At 36.5% G+C, this 21,333-nt stretch overlaps 1 protein-coding gene across 5 annotated transcripts in view; it reads right to left on the reverse strand.

The window, feature by feature from the left end:
- C7H8orf34 (chromosome 7 C8orf34 homolog) overlaps positions 1-21,333 on the reverse strand; it is a 486,354-nt gene that overhangs the window by 356,433 nt on the left and 108,588 nt on the right. For all 5 annotated transcript variants that reach the window (XM_031013951.3, XM_031013950.3, XM_031013949.3 and 2 more), the window contains exon 3: positions 20,428-20,559. In XM_031013951.3, coding sequence (XP_030869811.2) covers positions 20,428-20,559 — 132 coding nt within the window. The remainder of the gene's footprint in view (positions 1-20,427; positions 20,560-21,333) is intronic.

The raw sequence follows: 21,333 nt of genomic DNA on the forward strand, positions 1-21,333 counted from the left end.
GGACATAGGAAATAGTCTCCAACTAATGAAATATATCATTGTCACCTTTTTAAAAAGTAATCTGGCAATATCTATTATGATGAAAAATGCACCGACCCTGTGACCCAGCAATCTTATGTCTGGTAAAGTCATCATAAAGAAATGAAAGCATCTATATTTATATATATATATGTACAAGGTTGTTTATTTTCACAGAAAGTGCAAGACTTTGTTTGTTTTAGCAAATATTTCATGGCCGGAAAACCCTGTTAGTAATCTAAATGTCCTTCAACAAAGGAATGGCTGAATAAATTATCTCCCATTCACATTGTATACAATTATTTAAAAGGGCAAGTTAAATCTGAGTATATTACTGTAAAGATACTTCCATGGTGCATTTTATTTTTCTTTTTATTTGTACAAATATATAAGGTATACATGAAATTTTGTTACATGTATATAACACGTAGTGATCAAGTCACTGTATGGATTAATTGTGAACAATGTTAATTAATCATAATATCAACATAGAGTACATATTTAACCAACACTTAGGGTGTGCATCGACCGAGTACAGTACACTTGTGTTAACTATAGTCACCCTACTCTTCTATCAAACATTGAGTTTATTCCTTCTATCTTACCGTATGCTTATACTACCCTTTAGCCCACTTCTCTCATTTTCCCCCATGCCCCAATCACCCTTCCCAGTCTCTGTTATCTATCTTTCAATCCCTTACCTCCATGTGATTAGTTTTGTTGGCTCCCACATATAAGTGAGGGCACGCAATATTAGTCTTTTTGTGCCTGGCTTATTTCACTTAAGATAATAACCTCCAGTTTCACCGTGTTGCTGAGAATGACATGATTTCATTGTTTTTTTTTTTATGACCAAATAGTATTTCATTGTGTATACGCACGAAATTTTCTTTTTTTTTTTTAATTAGAATTTCTTTTTTTATTTTATTTTATTTTATTATACTTTAAGTTTTAGGGTACATGTGCACAATGTGCAGGTTAGTTACATATGTATACATGTGCCATGTTGGTGTGCTGCACCCATTAACTCGTCATTTACCATTAGGTATATCTCCTAATGCTATCCCTCCCCCCTGCCCCCCCACCTCACAACAGTCCCCAGAGTGTGATGTTCCCCTTCCTGTGTCCATGTGTTCTCATTGTTCAATTCCCACCAATGAGTGAGAACATGCAGTGTTTGGTTTTATGTCCTTGCGATAGTTTACTGAGAATGATGATTTCCAATTTCATCCATGTCCCTACAAAGGACATGAACTCATCATTTTTTATGGCTGCATAGTATTCCATGGTGTATATGTGCCACATTTTCTTAATCCAGTCAATCATTGTTGGACATTTGGGTTGGTTCCAAATCTTTGCTATTGTGAATAGTGCTGCAATAAACATACGTGTGCATGTGTCTTTATAGCAGCATGATTTATAGCCCTTTGGGTATATACCCAGTAATGGGATGGCTGGGTCAAATGGTATTTCTAGTTCTAGATCCCTGAGGAATCACCACACTGACTTCCACAATGGTTGAACTAGTTTACAGTCCCACCAACAGTGTAAAAGTATTCCTATTTCTCCACATCCTCTCCAGCACCTGTTGTTTCCTGACTTTTTAATGATTGCCATTCTAACTGGTGTGAGATGGTATCTCATTGTAGTTTTGATTTGCATTTCTCTGATGGCCAGTGATAGTGAGCATTTTTTCATGTGTTTTTTGGCTGCATAAATGTCTTCTTTTGAGAAGTGTCGGTTCATGTCCTTTGCCCACTTTTTGATGGAGTTGTTTTTTTCTTGTAAATTTGTTTGAGTTCATTGTAGATTCTGGATATTAGCCCTTTGTCAGATGAGTAGGTTGCGAAAATTGTCTCCCATTTTGTAGGTTGCCTGTTCACTCTGATGGTAGTTTCTTTTGCTGTGCAGAAGCTCTTTAGTTTAATTAGATCCATTTGTCAACTTTGGCTTTTGTTGCCATTGCTTTTGGTGTTTTAGACATGAAGTCCTTGCCCATGCCTATGTCCTGAATGGTATTGCCCAGGTTTCCTTCTAGGGTTTTTATGGTTTTAGGTCTAACGTTTAAGTCTTGAATCCATCTTGAATTGATTTTTGTATAAGGTGTAAGGAAGGGATCAAGTTTCAGCTTTCTACATATGGCTAGCCAGTTTTCCCAGCATCATTTATTAAATAGGGAATCCTTTCCCCATTGCTTGTTTTTCTCAGGTTTGTCAAAGATCAGATAGTTGTAGACATGCGGCGTTATTTCTGAGGGCTCTGTTCTGTTCCATTGATCTATATCTCTGTTTTGGTACCAGTACCATGCTGTTTTGGTTACTGCAGTCTTGTAGTATAGTTTGAAGTCAGGTAGCATGATGCCTCCAGCTTTGTTCTTTTGGCTTAAGATTGACTTGGCGATGCGGGCTCTTTTTTGGTTCCATATGAACTTTAAAGTAGTTTTTTCCAATTCTGTGAAGAAAGTCATTGGTAGCTTGACGGGGATGGCATTGAATCTATAAATTACCTTGGGCAGTATGGCCATTTTCATGATATTGATTCTTCCTACCCATGAGCATGGAATGTTCTTCCATTTCTCTGTACCCTCTTTTATTTCATTGAGCAGTGGTTTGTAGTTCTCCTTGAAGAGGTCCTTCACATCCCTTGTAAGTTGGACTCCTAGGTATTTTATTCTCTTTGAAGCAAATATTCTCTTTGAATGGGAGTTCACTCATGTTTTGGCTCTCTGTTTGTCTGTTATTGGTGTATAAGAATGCTTGTGATTTTTGCACATTGATTTTGTATCCCGAGACTTTGCTGAAGTTGCTTATCAGCTTAAGGAGATTTTGGGCTGAGACAATGGGGTTTTCTAGATATACAGTCATGTCATCTGCAAACAGGGACAATTTGACTTCCTCTTTTCCTAATTGAATACTTTTATTTCCTTCTCCTGCCTAATTGCCCTGGCCAGAACTTCCAACACTATGTTGAATAGGAGTAGTGAAAGAGGGCATCCCTGTATTGTGCCAGTTTTCAAAGGGAATGCTTCCAGTTTTTGTCCATTCAGTATGATATTGTTGTGGGTTTGTCATAAATAGCTCTTATTATTTTGAGATACGTCCCATCAATACCTAATTTGTTGAGAGCTTTTAGCATGAAGCATTGTTGAATTTTGTCAAAGGCCTTTTCTGCATCTATTGAGATAATCATGTGGTTTTTGTCTTTGGTTCTGTTTATATACTGGATTGCATTTATTGATTTGCATATATTGAACCAGCCTTGCATCCCAGGGACGAAGCCCACTTGATCATGGCAGATAAGCTTTTTGATATGCTGCTGGATTCAGTTTGCCAGTATTTTATTGAGGATTTTTGCATCAATGTTCATCAAGGATATTGGTCTAAAATTCTCTTTTTTGCTTGTGTCTCTGCCCAGCTTTGGTATCAGGATGATGCTGGCCTCATAAAATGAGTTAGGGAGGATTCCCTCTTTTTCTATTGATTGGAATAGTTTCAGAAGGAATGGTACCAGTTCCTCCTTGTACCTCTGGTAGAATTCGGCTGTGAATCCATCTGGTCCTGGACTCTTTTTGGTTGGTAAGCTATTGACTATTGCCACAATTTCAGATCCTGTTATTGGTCTATTCAGAGATTCAACTTCTTCCTGGTTTAGCCTTGGGAGGGTGTACGTGTCAAGGAATTTATCCATCTCTTCTAGATTTTCTAGTTTATTTGTGTAGAGGTGTTTGTAGCATTCTCTGATGGTAGTTTGTATTTCTGTGGGATCGGTGGTGATATCCCCTTCATCATTTTTTATTGCGTCTATTAGATTCTTCTCTCTTTTTTTCTTTATTAGTCTTGCTAGCGGTCTATCAATTTTGTTGATCCTTTCAAAAAACCAACTCCTGGATTCATTAATTTGTTGAAGGGTTTTTTTTGTCTCTATTTCCTTCAGTTCTGCTCTGATTTTAGTTATTTCTTGCCTTCTGTTAGCTTTTGAACGTGTTTGCTCTTGCTTTTCTAGTTCTTTTAATTGTGATGTTAGGGTGTCAATTTTGGATCTTTCCTGCTTTCTTTTGTGGGCATTTAGTGCTATAAATTTCCCTCTACACACTGCTTTGAATGTGTCCCAGAGATTCCGGTATATTGTGTCTTTGTTCTCGTTGGTTTCGAAGAAAATCTTTATTTCTGCCTTCATTTCGTTATGTACCCAGTAGTCACTCAGGAGCAGGTTGTTCAGTTTCCATGTAGTTGAGTGGTTTTGAGTGAGTTTCTTAATCCTGTGTTCTAGTTTGATTGCACTGTGGTCTGAGAGATAGTTTGTTATAATTTCTGTTCTTTTACATTTGCTGAGGAGAGCTTTACTTCCAACTATGTGGTCAATTTTGGAATAGGTGTGGTGTGGTGCTGAAAAAAATGTATATTCTGTTGATCTGGGGTGGAGAGTTCTGTGGATGTCTATTAGGTCTGCTTGGTGCAGAGCTGAGTTCAATTCCTGGGTATCCTTGTTAACTTTGTCTCATTGATCTGTCTAATGTTGACAGTGGGGTATTAAATTCTCCCATTATTATTGTGTGGGAGTCTAAGTCCCTTTGTAGGTCACTCAGGACTTGCTTTATGAATCTGGGTGTTCCTGTATTGGGTGCATATATATTTAGGATAGTTAGCTCTTCTTGTTGAATTGATCCCTTTACCATTATGTGATGGCCTTCTTTGTCTCTTTTGATCTTTGTTGGTTTAAAGTCTGTTTTATCAGAGACTAGGATTGCAACCCCTGCCTTTTTTTGTTTTCCATTTGCTTGGTAGATCTTCCTCCATCCTTTTATTTTGAGCCTATGTGTGTCTCTCTGCATGTGAGATGGGTTTCCTGAATACAGCACACTGAAGGGTCTTGACTCTTTATCCAATTTGCTAGTCTGTGTCTTTTAATTGGAGCATTTAGTCCATTTACATTTAAAGGTAATATTGTTATGTGTGAATTTGATCCTGTCATTATGATTGTTAGCTGGTTATTTTGCTCGTTAGTTGACGCAGTTTCTTCCTAGCCTCGATGGTCTTTACAATTTGGCATGATTTTGCAGTGGCTGGTACCGGTTGTTCCTTTCCATGTTTAGTGCTTCCTTCAGGAGCTCTTGTAGGGCAGGCCTGGTGGTGACAAAATCTCTCAGCATTTGCTTGTCTGTAAAGATTTTATTTCTCCTTCACTTATGAAGCTTAGTTTGGCTGGATATGAAATTCTGGGTTGAAAATTCTTTTTTTTAAGAATGTTGACTATTGGCCCCCACTCTCTTCTGGCTTGTAGAGTTTCTGCCGAGAGATCCGCTGTTAGTCTGATGGGCTCCCCTTTGTGGGTAACCCGACCTTTCTCTCTGGCTGCCCTTAACATTTTTTCCTTCATTTCAACTTTGGTGAATCTGACAATTATGTGTCTTGGAGTTGCTCTTCTCGAGGAGTATCTTTGTGGCGTTCTCAGTATTTCCTGAATCTGAATGTTGGCCTGCCTTGCTAGATTGGGGAAGTTCTCCTGGATAATATCCTGCATAGTGTTTTCCAACTTGGTTCCATTCTCCCCGTCACTTTCAGGTACACCAATCAGATGCTGATTTGATCTTTTCACATAGTCCCATATTTCCTGGAGGCTTTGTTCGCTTCTTTTTATTCTTTTTTCTCTAAACTTCCCTTCTCACTTCATTTCATTCATTTCATCTTCCATCACTGACACGCTTTCTTCCAGTTGATCGAATTGGCTCCTGAGGCTTCTGCATTCTTCACGTAGTTGTCCAGCCTTGGCTTTCAGCTCCATCAGCTCCTTTAAGCACTTCTCTGTATTGGTTATTCTAGTTATACATTCGTCTAAATTTTTTCAATGTTTTTAAGTTCTTTGCCTTTGGTTTGAATTTCCTCCTGTAGCTCGGAGTAGTTTGATCATCTGAAGCCTTCTTCTCTCAACTCGTCAAGTCATTCTCTATCCAGCTTTGTTCCGTTGCTGGTGAGGAACTGCGTTCCTTTGGAGGAGGAGAGGCACTCTGCTTTTTAGAGTTTCCAGTTTTTCTGTTCTGTTTTTTCCCCATCTTTGTGGTTTTATCTACTTTTGGTCTTTCATGATGGTGATGTACAGATGGGTTTTTGGTGTGGATGTCCTTTCTGTTTGTTAGTTTTCCTTCTAACAGACAGGACCCTCAGCTGCAGGTCTGTTGGAGTTAGCTAGAGGTCCATTCCAGACCCTGTTTGCCTGGGTATCAGCAGTGGTGGCTGTAGAACAGTGGATTTTCATGAACTGCAAATGCTGCTGTCTGATCGTTCCTCTGGAAGTTTTGTCTCAGAGGGGTACCTGGCCATGTGAGGTGTCAGTCTGCCCCTACTGGGGGGTGCCTCCCAGTTAGGCTGCTCGGGGGTCAGGGGTCAGGGACCCACTTGAGGAGGCAGTCTGCCCATTCTCTCATCTCCAGCTGCGTGCTGGGAGAACCACTGCTCTCTTCAAAGCTGTCAGACAGGGATATTTAAGTCTGCAGAGGTTACTGCTGTCTTTTTGTTTGTCTGTGCCCTGCCCCCAGAGGTGGAGCCTACAGAGGCAGGCAGGCCTCCTTGAGCTGTGGTGGGCTCCACCCAGTTCAAGCTTCCTGGCTGCTTTGTTTACCTAAGCAAGCCTGGGCAATGGTGGGTGCCCCTCCCCCAGCCTCGCTGCCACCTTGCAGTTTGATCTCAGACTGCTGTGCTAGCAATCAGCGAGACTCCGTGGGCATAGGACCCTCCGAGCCATGTGCGGGATATAATCTCCTGGTGCACCGTTTTTTAAGCCCGTTGGAAAAGCTCAGTATTAGGGTGGGAGTGACCCGATTTTCCAGGTGCCGTCTGTCACCCCTTTCTTTGACTAAGAAAGGGAACACCCTGACCCCTTGTGCTTCCTGAGTGAGGCAATGCCTTGCCCTGCTGCGGCTCACGCACAGTGCGCTGCACCCACTGTCCTGCGCCCACTGTCTGGTACTCCCTAGTGAGGTGAACCCGGTACCTCAGATGGAAATGCAGAAATCACCCGTCTTCTGCATCACTCACGCTGGGAGCTATAGACTGGAGCTGTTCCTATTCGGCCATCTTGGCTCTCACCCTGCACCAAATTTTCTGTATCCATTTATCTGCTGATGGACACTTAGGTTGATTCCACATCTTTTCTATTGTGAATAGTGCTGCAATAGACATGTGAATGCAGGTATCTTTTGGATATATTGTTTGCTTTTCTTTGGGTAGATACCCAGTAGTGGGATTGCTGGATTGAATAGTGGTTCTATTTTAAGTTTTTTGAGAAATCTCCATACTGTTCTCCATAGTTGCTGTACTAGTTTACCTTCCTACTAACAGTGTATAAGAGTTCCCTTTTCAGCTGGGCACGGTGGCTCACGCCTGTAATCCCAACACTTTGGGAGGCCAAGGAGGGTGAATCACGAGGTCAGGAGCTCGAGACCAGCCTGGCCAACATGGAGAAACCCTGTCTCTACCAAAAAAAATACAAAAATTAGCTGGACGTGGTGTCGCGCACCTGTAGTCCCAGCTACTCGGGAGGCTGAGGCAGGACAATCACTTGAACCTGGGAGATGGAGGTTGCAGTGAACTGAGACCATGCCACTGCACTCCAGCCTGGGTGACAGAGTGAGACTCCATCTCAGAAAAAAAAGAAAAAAAGAAAAGAAAAGAGTTCCCTGAGTTCCCTTTTCTCTGCATCCTTGCTAACATCTATTATTTTTCTTTTTAATGATAGCCAGACAATGCATTTAAAAATAATAAAAACACATTGTTTAAGAATAGATACAGTTTAAGGTCACTTTTATACAGCAAACCAACCCATCCATATCATATCTACTAATGTGTACAAAGGAAAGAATATACAAAGACACAAACTATTTCTAGGGGAGTAGAATTTGACGGGAGACAAGTGAAGGAGACTATTTCTCTTTCTACAGGTCTGTATATTTTACATTGTCAAAATAAATAAATATTACTTCTGTGATTTAAATAAATCTAGAAATTAAAAATAAAACATGAATGCAGCTGCCTCATCTGAGCTTCTTGGTTTAAGGGAACCTGGGACAGGGAATATCAGCTAAAATTACTAACATGCCAGCGTGCTAGCAGCCGAGAGTAGACACGGTAACCGTGATCAATCCAGAAAACACTTCGAGGCCCATGACCGCTACCTCACAGACCATTCCCCAGGGGAAGCCTATGGAGGAACCTAGGTTTAAGAGAGAGAAGTTCAGATGAGGGAGTGGAAAAAACAATATTTGTATCAGATTCTTCAAAACTTTGGCACTTTTGTTAACCCTCTTTGAATAATTTCTTTAATCTGCAATCTGTATCACTACATTATCTGATTTTCTGCTAATCACTATATGTTTTCAAGGTCTCTCTTTATATTTTCTTTTTAATTTACAAAATAAGAACTCAGGTTTTTTTTTTTTTTTAATTCTAGTGAATATCCCTGGATATCTACCAGACACAGCCCAGGTTCCCATCATCCCAGCTGAGCGCAGCATCTGCAGACCTACCCACTAAATGCACCACATGGGCATGTCAGGTGAGGCCAGCAGAAGAACTGGCCAGTCTACATACAGAATCATGAGAAACCACAAATTGTTGCTGTTTTCAGCCATGGAGTTTTGGGAAAATTATATGCTGCACAACAGAGAACTAATTAATACCATACCCAAGAACATTTCCTTGGCGACTTTTGAGAGGAACTGAGACCAATTTCTTTTGATGTTTTTGTAGCTTGTGACAATTTGATACATGTAATAAATCTTGCCTAACTTATCATGGGAATCAAACTAGGACAACCAAAGCCATGGTATAATCAGGATCTAATCACCCATGCTGGGTGATTTCAAAAGCTGTTTTTATAAGTAATGGAAATAAATTTGGGAAGTCATTTGTCTGGTATACCATCTTTGGATGAGAACGTCTCTAAAATTTTCTGATAGATTGAAAACATTATTTAAGTCATACTAAACTAAAAGTAAAGGGTTAACATTTAAAAATGTTTTAAAAAATATCCACAGGGAAAATGAAAAATAGAAGAACAGTGTCAACTACCTAATAAAACCTGTAGAAGAAGATGACAGAATCTGAGATTAGGAAGAGTCTTTGGGGTCACTGACGCAGAGCTCACTCTAGTACAGGTGCAAGGTACCCACAGCACCTTGCAAATAGCTTTTCCTCAGTCTTCGCTGAGGACACTATGTTACAAAGCAGCCTATTGTATATTAAGGAGTGCTAATTTTTGAACAATTCTTTATTATAGTCATCAAATTCTAATTCAATATGACCTCCACCAATCGTTTTTATGAGTTTAAAATAAATTTACTGTTTCCTCCACATAACATTTGAGATACTGCCTATATATTTCTTTTGAACCAAAATAACTTTCTACCCTGTTTTCTGAAATTTAATAAATGCTAATGTTCTTATCTGAAAGTTCTCCCCAAGTACTCTACTTTCATTTTAAATATGCCAGGAAATATCCCCAGTACTACAGTTATACTGAAAACTGATTATAATGAGATAATTACTTCATGTCTTCTGCCTTCTGTATTTCCATATCATGATTTTTCAGCTATTGTTCTTCTGTCTTCATTTTTTTATATTTATGTAGTTTATACTTTCTATACATATATGTACATATATACTCTCTTTTTTCCTAAAATTATAATGACAGTCTATAAATATGCAGCTATTTATCTTTATATATTCTGTGCTAAATGCATCATTTAAAAAAATACCCTGAGAATGCCTCCCTTAAATGCAGGAGCATAAACAAAACAACTGAGAGTTGATATCAATTTTTGGTTTTAACCTAAACCAACATATTTACCTCAATTTTCTCATCTGGATTATAAATTTGAAATGGTTATAAAGGATCAGCATTCACTATCATGCACAGAATATTGACAGACAATGTCTTTCTTGTCATTTCTGCCAAAATTCTGCTCATGATCTGCAACCATTCCATACAATAGGTAACCAGTGGAAATAGTTAATATTACAAGGCAAAACCTTCATCAAATCATACTTATCTTATCTATGACACATAACTATTGAAGATTGATACTATAACGCTACCTTGCAGATCTTTGTCCCTATGCCAGCTTGCATTGTATAAGTGCTATTTTTTGGTTATTTGAAAATGCCAAAACATTACAAGGCAAAACCTTCATCAAAACCTACTTATCTTATCTATGACACATAACTATTGGAGATTGATAATATAATGTTACCTTGCAGCTCTTTGTCCCTATGCCAGTTTGAATTGTATAAGTGCTATTTTTTGGTTTGTATAAGTGCATTTGAAAATGCACAATTTCTAAACTAATATTACATAAAGGCTAGAATATATTTTAGTAAAAATCCATCTTTACATTATCCTCATTTATTCATTCAATCTTTTATGCACTCATTCACATAGCATAAATTACGTGTTTGTCACTGTTCTATATAAATGGGGATTAAGGTAACAAAACACTCTGCACTGAAGATATTACATTCTACCAAGCTCACAATCTTTTGAATGGGCTAAGAAGTTGCTTTTTTCTTCAGAAAGTTCTTCTGATTAATATATAGTAGCTATTTTAAGTAAATTTTAGACAGAAATTTTTTTTTTTCAGACAGAGTGTCGCTCTGTCACCCAGGCTGGAGTGCAGTGGTGCGGTCTCAGCTCACTGCAAGTTCCGCCTCCTGGGTTCAAGTGATTCTCCTGCCTCAGCCTCCCGAGTAGGTGGGACTACAGGCACCCACCACCATGCCCTGCTAATTTTTTTTTTTTTTGTATTTTTAGTAGAGACTGTGTTTCACTGTGTTAGCCAGGATGGTCTCGATCTCCTGACCTCGTGATCCACCTGCCTCCGCCTCCCAAAGTGCTGGAATTACAGGCGTGAGCCACCACGCCCAGCTAGACACAAATTTTTTTTAATGAATTGATAACTGTTTTTTTCTACCCACAGAAGTTAATTACTATTAAAATATTTATGTCTTTTTCCTTTTTTCTTTAAAACATATGAACAATACTCAGAAAATTTTTTGGTTTTATTCTATAAATATTTATTCCAGGCAATATTTTAGTTAAGAAAATATCCTTCTATTCCTAAAGCGTTTTAACCTCATTATATTTACAATAAGAAATAGATGTAAATTTGTATCAAATAGCATTCAGTTATTGATTGAGTCAATAGTTTTTTTACTTGATCAACATGTATAATGTGCTGACATATAATGGTAATACTAAAAGAACAGAAGAGAAAGAATAATAAAGGAATAATGATCAAAAGATATTCCATGCAAATATTAATGAAAAGAGAGCTGGGTGACTGCCCTAATATCAAACAAAATAGATTTTAGGACAAAAATCATTATAGGAGGCAAAGAAGGGCATTATATAGTGATAAAAAGGATAATCTATCAAGAAGATATAATAATTATAAACATATAAACACCTAGCTGCAGAGCCTTAAAATATAGGAAGGAAATATTGACATAATTTAAGGAGTTAGAGGGCCCTACAATAATAGTAGTGGACTCTAAAATCCCCACTTTCGATAATGGAGCAAATAGAAGGAAGACCAATAAGGACATGAAGGACTTGAACAACACTGTAAACCAGTAAGACCTAACAGATGTACACAGAACATTCCACTTTAACAAGAATACACATTCTTCTCAAGTGTGCATGGAACATTCTCTAGGAGAGATCTTATGTTAGGCAACAAAATAATCTCAAAAATTTTAAAGGATTGAAACCATACCAAGTATCTTCTCTGACAACAAAAGAATAAAACTGGAAGTCAAAGGAAAAAGAAAAATGGGAAATTCACAAATATGAGAAAATTAAACAATATACTCATTTATAATGAATGAGACAAAGAAGAAATCACCAGATAAATTAGAAAATACTTTGTGACAAAAAATATGAAAACAACATACTGAACCTTATGATATGCAGTGGAAGCAGTGCTCAGATAGAAATTTATAGCAGTAAATGTCCCCATTAATAAAGAAGAAAGATGTCAAATCAATAATCTAACTTTACACCTTAAGGAAGTAGAAAAAGAAGAGCGTAAGAAACCCAAGCTACCAAAGGATGAAAATAGTAAAGGTTAGAGCAGAGATCAATGAAATAGAATATAGAAAAACAATAGAGAAAATCAGCAAAACCAAAAGTTGGTTCTTTAGAAAGATGAAAAAGTTAACAAAACTTTAGCTAGATTGATTGAAAAAGAAAACTCAAATTATTAAAATTAGAAATAAAAGTGAGACATTACTACAAACTTTAAGAAAATTAAAAAGTATTATAAGAGAATACTATAAACAATTGTATGCCAACAAACTGGATGACTTAGAAAATTTCTAGAAACATGCAAACTACCAATACTGACTCAAGAGGAAATGGAATATCAGAATAGACTTATAACAAGTAAAGACTTTGACTCAGTAATAAAGAAATCTCCCAACAAGGACAAGGCCAGGATAAAGTGGCTTCCCTGGTAAATTCAACCCAGCATTTAAAGAAGAATTAACACCAAGTTTTATCAATTCTTCCAAAAAAACCTGAAGAACAGGGAACACATTCTGATTTATTCTAAGAGGCCAGCATTGCCCCAGTACCAAAGATAAAGACATTACGAGAAAAGAAGATTACAGACCAATATCTTTTACGAATGTAGATGTAAAATCCTCAATAAAAGACTAACAAACTAAATCCAGCAGCATATTAAAAGGATTATACATCACGACCAAGTATTTATCCTAGGAATTCAAGGGTTACTTAAGAAAATTATAAAATGTAACACATCATATTAATGGAATGATAAGAAAAACTGCATGATTATCTCAATTGATTGAGAAAAAGCACTGGAAAAAAATGCGACACACTTCCATCATAAAAATATCCAACAAACTAGGAATAGAAGAGAACTTTCTCAACATGATAAAAGGCATTTTGGAAAAACTCACAGCTAACACCACACTCCATGATACAAGACCAAAAGTCTTTCCCTTAAGATGAATAATGAGAAAAGGATACCTTCCTGCTTTCATCACTTCTGTTCAACCTTGTATTGGAATTTCTAGCTGGGGCAATTAGGCAAGAAAAGAAAAATAAAAGGCAACCAAATTGGAAAGGAAGAAGTTAAACTATCTCTATATTCAGATGGCATAATCTGATCTTTCGAGAGTCCTAAAGAACTCACAATAAAGTGTTAGAACTAATAAACTAGTTCAGCAAAATTTTGGGAAATAAGATCAAAATACAAAAATCAGTTTTATTTCTACACCCTGGCAATGACAATCTAAAAATGAAAGTAAGAAACAATTCCATTTATGATAGCATCTGAAGGAATAAGATCCTCTGGAATAAATTTAACCAAGGACATGCCAGTCTTGTATGCCAAAAACTACAAAACATTGTTTAACAAAATTAAAGGGGATCTAAATAAATGAAGACATTACATGCTCATGAATTGGAAATCCTGTTATATTCCCAATACTCTCCAAAGTGATCCACAGATTCAATGCATTTCCTAAGAAAATCCAAATGGCCTTTATGCAGAAATATTTTAAACAACTGACTCTAAAATTCATATAGAACTTCAGGGCACTCAGAGTAGCCTAAACAATCCTGAGAGAGAAAAAGAGAAAAATAAAGTCAGAGGACTCATACTTCCCAATTTCAAAACTTATTACAAAACTACAGTTATCAAAACAGAGTGTGTGTTACCCACAAAAGGATAAACATGTAGCTTAATGGAATGGAATTGAGAGTCTAAAAATAAACCCTCATATTCATGGTTAATCGATTTTCAATGGGGTGACAAGACTATTCAATGAGGAAAGAATAGTATTTTCAAAAAACTGGTACTGAGACAACTGATTATCCACATGGCAAAAAATGGAGTTGGACACCCATCATCTGCTATATGCAAAAATTAACTCAAAATGGAACAACTACCCGCATGTAAGAGCATAAACTATAACTCTTAGAAGAAATTATAGAGATAAGTCATTATGACCTTGGATTTGGCAAGAGTTTCTTAGATACGACACCAAAAACACAAGCCAAAAAAAAGGAAAATAGATCAATTGAGCTTCATCAAAATTAAAAACTGATGTACATAAAATAACACTGTTAATGAAGTAAAAATATAATTCCCCAAGTGGAAAAAATATTCATAAATCATATCTCTGATAAGGATCTAGTAGCCAGAATACAAAAAACTCTCATAACTCAAGAATAAAGAGTAACAACCCCCTTAAAAATGAGCTAAGTGTATGAATAGACATTTTTCCAAAGAAGATATTCAAATGGCCAAGAAACACTTGAAAAGATGCTCAAAACTATTAACCTTTAGGGAAATACAAATCAAGACAACAGTGAGATACCACTTTACATCCAACTGGATGGCTGTAAATTTTTTTTAAAAAGGAAAGGGAAGAAAGGAAAATAACAAGATTTGGTAAATACATGAAGAATTGAAACCCTTGTATATTGCTAGTAAGCATGTGAAATGGTGCAGCTTCTTTGAAAAAAAAGTTGGCAGCTCCTCGAAGTTACACATAGAATTATCATATAACCCAGCAAATCAAGTACACAGTAATATAAATTATTATATTATTTACATTATATATCAATTATTATGCAAATAATGAAAAAGGTAATAAAAATGCTTGTATATGAATGCTCATAGCAATATGATTCAAGATAGCTAAAAGATAGAAGCAAACAAAATACCCATCAGCAGATGAATGGATAAACAAAATGTGGTTTAACCACACAATGGAATATTATTCAGCCACGAAAAGGTCTGAAGTAGTGTACATACCACCACAATGTAGATAAACCACAAAAACATGCTAAGTAAAGTAAGTCAGAGACAAAAGGTCATACATTGTGATTTCACTCGTATGATATACAGGAATACCTTGCTTTACTGTACTTCACTTTATAATGCTTTGCAGATAATTTTTTTGTTGTTTTTTTTACAAAGTAAACATTTGTGGGGACCCTGCATTGAACAAGTCTATCAGCTTAATTTTTCTAACAGCATGTGCTCATTTTGTGCCTCTGTGTAATATTTTGGTAAATCTCACAATATTTTAAAGTTTTTCCATTATTATTATATCTGTGATGGTGACCAGTGATCAGTGATCTTTGATATTACTATTGTAATTCTTTTCAGGTGCCACAAACCACACCCATGTAAGATGGTGAACTTAATCAATAAATGTGTGTGTTCCCTCTACTCCACTGTCCAGCCATTCCCTCACCTCTCTCCTTCACCTTGGGCTTCCCTATTCCCTGAAACACAACAATTTTGAAATTAGGCCAATCTAAAACCGTACAATGGCCTCTAAGTGTTCAAGTGAAAGGAAGAGTTGCAGGTCTCTGCAAAAGATAGAAATGATTAAGCTTAGTGAGGAAGGCATGTTGAAAGACATGGTAGGCTGAAAGCTAGGCCTCTGGTGCCGAACATTTAGCCAAGTTGTGAATGCAAATGAAAAGTTCTTGAAGAAAACTATAAGTGCTATTCCAGTAAACACACGAATTATAAGAAAGTGAAAGAAGCTTATTGCTGATATGGAGAAAGTCTGAGTGGTCTGGATAGAAGATCAAATCAGCCACAACATTCCATTAAGCCAAGGTCTAATCCAAAGCAAGGTCCTAACTCTCCTCAATTCATGAAAGCTGAGGAAGCTGCAGAAGAAAATTTGAAAGTTCGCAGATGTTGGTTCATGTGGTTTAAAGAAATAAGCCATCTCCATAACACAAACGTGTAAGATGAAGTAGCAAGTGCTGATGGAAAAGCCACACCAATCCAGAAGATCTAGCTAAGATAGTTGATGAAGGTGGCTACACTAAAAAACAGATTGTCAATGTAGACAAAACAGTCTCATGTTGGAACAAGATGCCATTTAGGACTTTCATAGCTAGAGAGAAGAAGTCAATGCCTGGCTTCAAGCTTCAAAGGATAGGCTGACTCTCTTATCAGGGGCTAATGCAGCTGGTGACTTTAAGTTGAAGTCAATGCTTACTCACCATTCCAAAAATCCTGGGGACCTTAAGAATTATGCTATATCTACTCTGTCTGTGCTCTATAGATAAAACAACAAAGCCTGGATGACAGCACATCCATTTCCAGCATGGTTTACTGATCATTTTAAGCCCGATCTTGAGACCTACTGCTAAGAAGAAAAGCTTCCTTTCAAAATGTTACTGCTCATTGAAAATGCACCCAGTCACCCCAGAGTGCTGATGGCAATGTACAAGGAGATTAGTATTTTCGTGTCTGTTAACACAATATCTATTCTGCAGTCCATGAATCAAGAAGTTATCTGGACTTTCAAGTCTTATTACCTAAGAAATATATTTTATACGGGTATATCTGCCATAGATATTGATTCCTCTGGCGGATCTGGGGGCAAATAACTTGAAAAACTTCATTAAAAAGATTTACCATTCTAGATGCCATTAAGAACATTTGTGATTCATGGGAGGAGATCAAAATATTTATATTAACAGGAGTTTGGAAGAAGTTAATTTCAACCCTCACGGATGACTTTGAAGTGTCCAAGACTTCAGTGAAGGAAGTAACTGAATATATGGTGGAAATAGCAAGAGAACTAGAAATAGAAGTGGCATCTGAAGATGTGACTGAATTGCCACAATCTCATGATAGAACTTGAATGGATGAGGAGATGCTTCTTATGGATGAGTGGATAAAAGTGGTTTCTTGAAATAGAATCTACTCTAGGTGAAGATGTTGTGAATATTGTTAAAATGTTACATCGGCTTAGTTGATAAAGCAGTGACTTAACATACTGCATCAACTTAAAATATTGCATCAACTTAGTTGATAAAGCAGTGACAGGGTTTAAGAGGATTGACTCCAATTCTGAAAGAAGTTCTACACTGTGTACAATGCCACCAAATAGCATCACATATTATGAATAACTTTTTCATGAAAAGAAGAGTCTATTGGCTCCATGAGTCCATTGGCAAACTTCATTGTTGTCTCATTTTAGGAAATTGCCACAGATACCTCAACCTTCAGTAGCCAACACCCTGAACTGTCCACAGCCATCAATGTCAAGGCAAGGTTCTTCACCAGCAAAATGATTATGACTCATTGAAAGCTCAGATGATTGTTCGAATCTTTGGAAATATTTTATTTAAAATATGTACATTGTTTTCTTATACATAGTGTTGTTTCACACTAGACTACAGTAGAGTAGAGTATAAATATAACTTTTTTATGTGCTGGGAAACAAAAAAAATTGTGCGACTGACATTGTGATATTCACTTTATTGCAGTGGCCTGGAACTGAACCCACAGTATCTCCAAGTTATGCCAGTACCCAGAATAGATACATTCATAGAGACAAAAAGCAGGTTGCCAGGGGCTGGTAGGAGGTGGGAACATTGACTCACTACTTACTGGGTACATGATTTCCTTTTGGGATGATGAAAATGTTTTCAAACTAGATAGGGGCTAGGTAGCATAATATTGTGAATGTACTGAATGCCACTGAATTGCACATTTTAGGATGGTTAATCTTATGTTAATTTTATGTAAAAAAGTCTTGGTGTGATTTGTTATAAACCATAGTAACTGGAACATCTCTAAAAAGTTTTTGCCTCTCTTCAGGTATGATTTAAGGTAAGGATCAAAGTTGTGTTTGTTTGTTTGTTTGTTCTTCCATGTGACTAACTTTGTTGAGCATAGTGTTTATAAATATTAATTAAGTCAATGCAGTTGAAAGTCTTGTTCAAATTGTCTATATTCTTACTAAATTTTTTCAGTCAATTTATTCTGTTTATATCTTCCTTTAGTTCTATATATTTTTGTGTCCTGTATTCAGAACTTTTGCTATTGGGTGCATAAACCTTTAGTATTATGATGTCTTCTTAATTAAATAACCTTTTATGATTATGATATGGTCTCTTTATCTGTGGTAATATCCTTTATCTTAAATTTTTATTTGGTTTATTATTACTTTAGCCATATAGGCTTCTTTTTGTTAAAGTTTCAAACTGTTTGTATCTGCATGTTTTAAGTATGTTTCTTATATTTTAAAAAATCTATACTCTTTATTCAGTCTGACAATATTTGCTTTAATTGGAAAGTTTAGTACATTTATATTTATTATAATTGTGGGCATGTCTGTACTTCAACTTACAATATTGGTGTCCAATTTCTATTTTTCCAATCTGTTCTTTGTTTCCCTGTTACTTTTCTCCTGCCTTTGTTTTGTGAGGATGAATACTTTTTTCACATCCAATTCTAATGTGTCTACTAATTTTTAATTTAAGCATTTTGTGCTAGTTCTTAGTGATGCTTTAGAGATGAAAAATGCATCTTTAACTCATTACAATCTATGTACAGAGATATTTTACTACTTCAGAAATAATTTGTTTTAACAAGTATTTCCAAAGAATAACCCTAAATCTGTTGTATTCTTATTGTCATATATATTAATTCTACATAGGCTATTTTTTTAAAAAAAGTATGCTATTTTATTATTATTTTTGCTTTAAAAAGCTTGGTAACAGTCTAGTGAAACTAGAGGTTGGGAGTAGGTTACCTGAGTAAAAAGGAATATATTCAGACGCCAGACCACCAGCAGCACCCTGTGGCTACATAGCATCCTACAAAGAACACAGGACCTGCACAATGAGTGGACCTTTAGGCATTCTCCCCTTAATGATGAAGTGGTCAAATTCAGAACTGATTCTGTAATTTACTAATCTCCTAAGGTTTTGAACTTATCATTGGAAGAAAGCAAGACTAAAAAGAGAGAGAGGTAGGGATCCATGATGAAAAGGGATACTGAGACTTTATTCATTTCATTTTTTATTTCTTCCTTTATTCATTTTTATCATTTAGCATTTATTAATTGAAACAGGCACTGTGCTGGATATTACTGGCTATACTGTTGTAAAAAAGACATGCAAATTTTAAACTTGTATATTTTTTAAAATGTTGGGACCTAATTCTATATACCAAACTGATGAAGCAGGACAATTTGGTTACAATCACAATTTCTGAAGAACATTTTAAGTTGTTAACACTTCATATAATTCTCACAAGAACTTGGTGTGGTTAATGCAATACTTTTTATGAGTACCACTATGTAAATGAAGCTGCTCACAAAGTTAAATTTAGTTGCTTTCACAAATGACCCAGATGCAGATTCCAGTTAGCACATAGTGGTTTTTCAAACATTTTCAAACAAAGATAAATATTTTCTGCCTACTCCTTTCTCTGTTGAAACTAAAATCAAACATCTCACCCTGTAACAAGCACAAGGAATTGATGTATAAGAAGAACAGCTTGCAAGTTCTCTTTTCTTCCAAGAATAGCTGTGATTTTCTAGAGGCTCCTGAGATTTTTGACATGTTTATACATATGTGGGGATAGCAGAGCACTGGAGAATCCCAGTAGCTACCAAAGCAGTAGGCCATTGAGAGAGAAGGGATACTTAGGTGGTATAGCTTGGATATTTGTCCTCTCCAAATCACATGGTAAATTTGATCACCAATATTGGAGGTGGGGCCTGGTGGAAGGTATTTGGGTTATGGGGGTCAATCCCTCATGAGTGGCTTGGTGCTGTCCTCATGGTAAGGAGTGACTTCTCACTCTATTGGTTCTTACAAGATCTGACTGTTAAAAAGAGCCTGGCACCTCCCTCTGCTATCTCTTTCTCCTTCCTCTCGCCATATGATGTGTGCACCCCTTCACCTTCTGCCATGAGTGGAAGCTTCCTGCGGCTCTCACAAGAAGCAGATGCTAGTGTCATGCTTCTTGTACAGTCTGCAGAACCGTAAGCCAAATAAACCTTTTTTCTTTATAAAATACCCAAACTCAGTCATTCCTTTGTAGTAACATAAAAACAAAGATATTACAGTAGTAGTGAAGAGAATATAGGGACTTCCATCACAAATTAATGAGTAGGACTTCAGGAAAATCCCAGATGAAATATTTTTTTAAAAATGTTATTAAATGTTTTGAATAGAAATCTTCTTTGCTTCTATTCTAAGAGATTTAACTTGCTTTTACATACTTCATTAAATATAGGTAGCTACTGCTTTCAATATGATGTAATGCTACAATTGGCTATGAGAAACAAGACACCCGCTCCATGCAGTTTATATTCTTCAAGGAATATTATACTCAAAAGGGTCCAAGTGAATTACACATGTTTGAGAATATAAGCAAGCAAATACATACGTATGAATGAAGATCAATGTAAATGCGGAGTAAAAGTGAAATTCACTAAGATTAAAGGCCAGAAATATCAGATGAAAAGTTGGGCTTCAATTAATACCTTTTCTTCATTTTCTTAACAACATAAACTTACATGCTTTGAATAGCATTTGAATAAGAGACTTCCTTACATGATTTGGAGTCCGGTGATGGTGGAGAAATATTAGACACAGCAAGGTCACTTTTTGATTTTTTAGGCTTCTTTGCATTTAATTGCCAAGGTTTATCATAGCTTCTGAAATCCCTTCTTGTTCCTTTGGATTCTGTTAAAACAAAATATATATAAAATGGCAACAAAGTGATTTCAAGATTGACCAAAAACCAAGTCCATGAGGTCATTAAATATACTTGACAAAACATATAGGTCACCTCTTATCAAAAATAATGTACCCACGCAAAAGTATTACTTGTTTAATTTCATCTGTAAATTAGACTTTTAAATCTGATATGAATCAGTTTATATATGCATATGATTAAGATTATATCATATAAAACTATGAAATTGGCTGGGCGCAGTGGCTCATGCCTGTAATCCCAGCACTTTGGGAGGCCAAGGTGGATCACCTGAGGTCAGGAGTTCGACACCAACCTGACCAGTATGGTGAAACCCGTCGTCTCCACTAAAAACACAAAAATTAGCCGGGCATGGTGGCGGGCGTCTGTAATTACAGCTACTCAGGAGGCTGAGACAGGAGAACTGCTTGAACCCTGAAGGCAGAAGTTGCAGTGAGCCGAGATTGTGCCACTGCACTCCAGCCTGAGTGATAGAGACTCTGTCAAAAACAAAAAACAAAAAACAGGGAATTAATTTGAAATGTTTTCCAGGCGGGGGTTCTGATCACTTAAAATAACATTCTATGAATGTCATGGAATAAAGCATTGTATTCTGTTGTAAATAAAAACAAACATTTCAGTAAATTTCACTCACTTGATGCCACCTTATCTATCATGACAAGTAAAATCATTGATATTCACCCAAATCAATTTATCTTCTATTGCAAGAAAGATAAATTTAAATCAACCAACATTGTTACTTT

Source organism: Gorilla gorilla, chromosome 7, assembly GCF_029281585.2.
Source record: "Gorilla gorilla gorilla isolate KB3781 chromosome 7, NHGRI_mGorGor1-v2.1_pri, whole genome shotgun sequence".
In the NCBI taxonomy this organism is placed as follows: domain Eukaryota; kingdom Metazoa; phylum Chordata; class Mammalia; order Primates; family Hominidae; genus Gorilla; species Gorilla gorilla.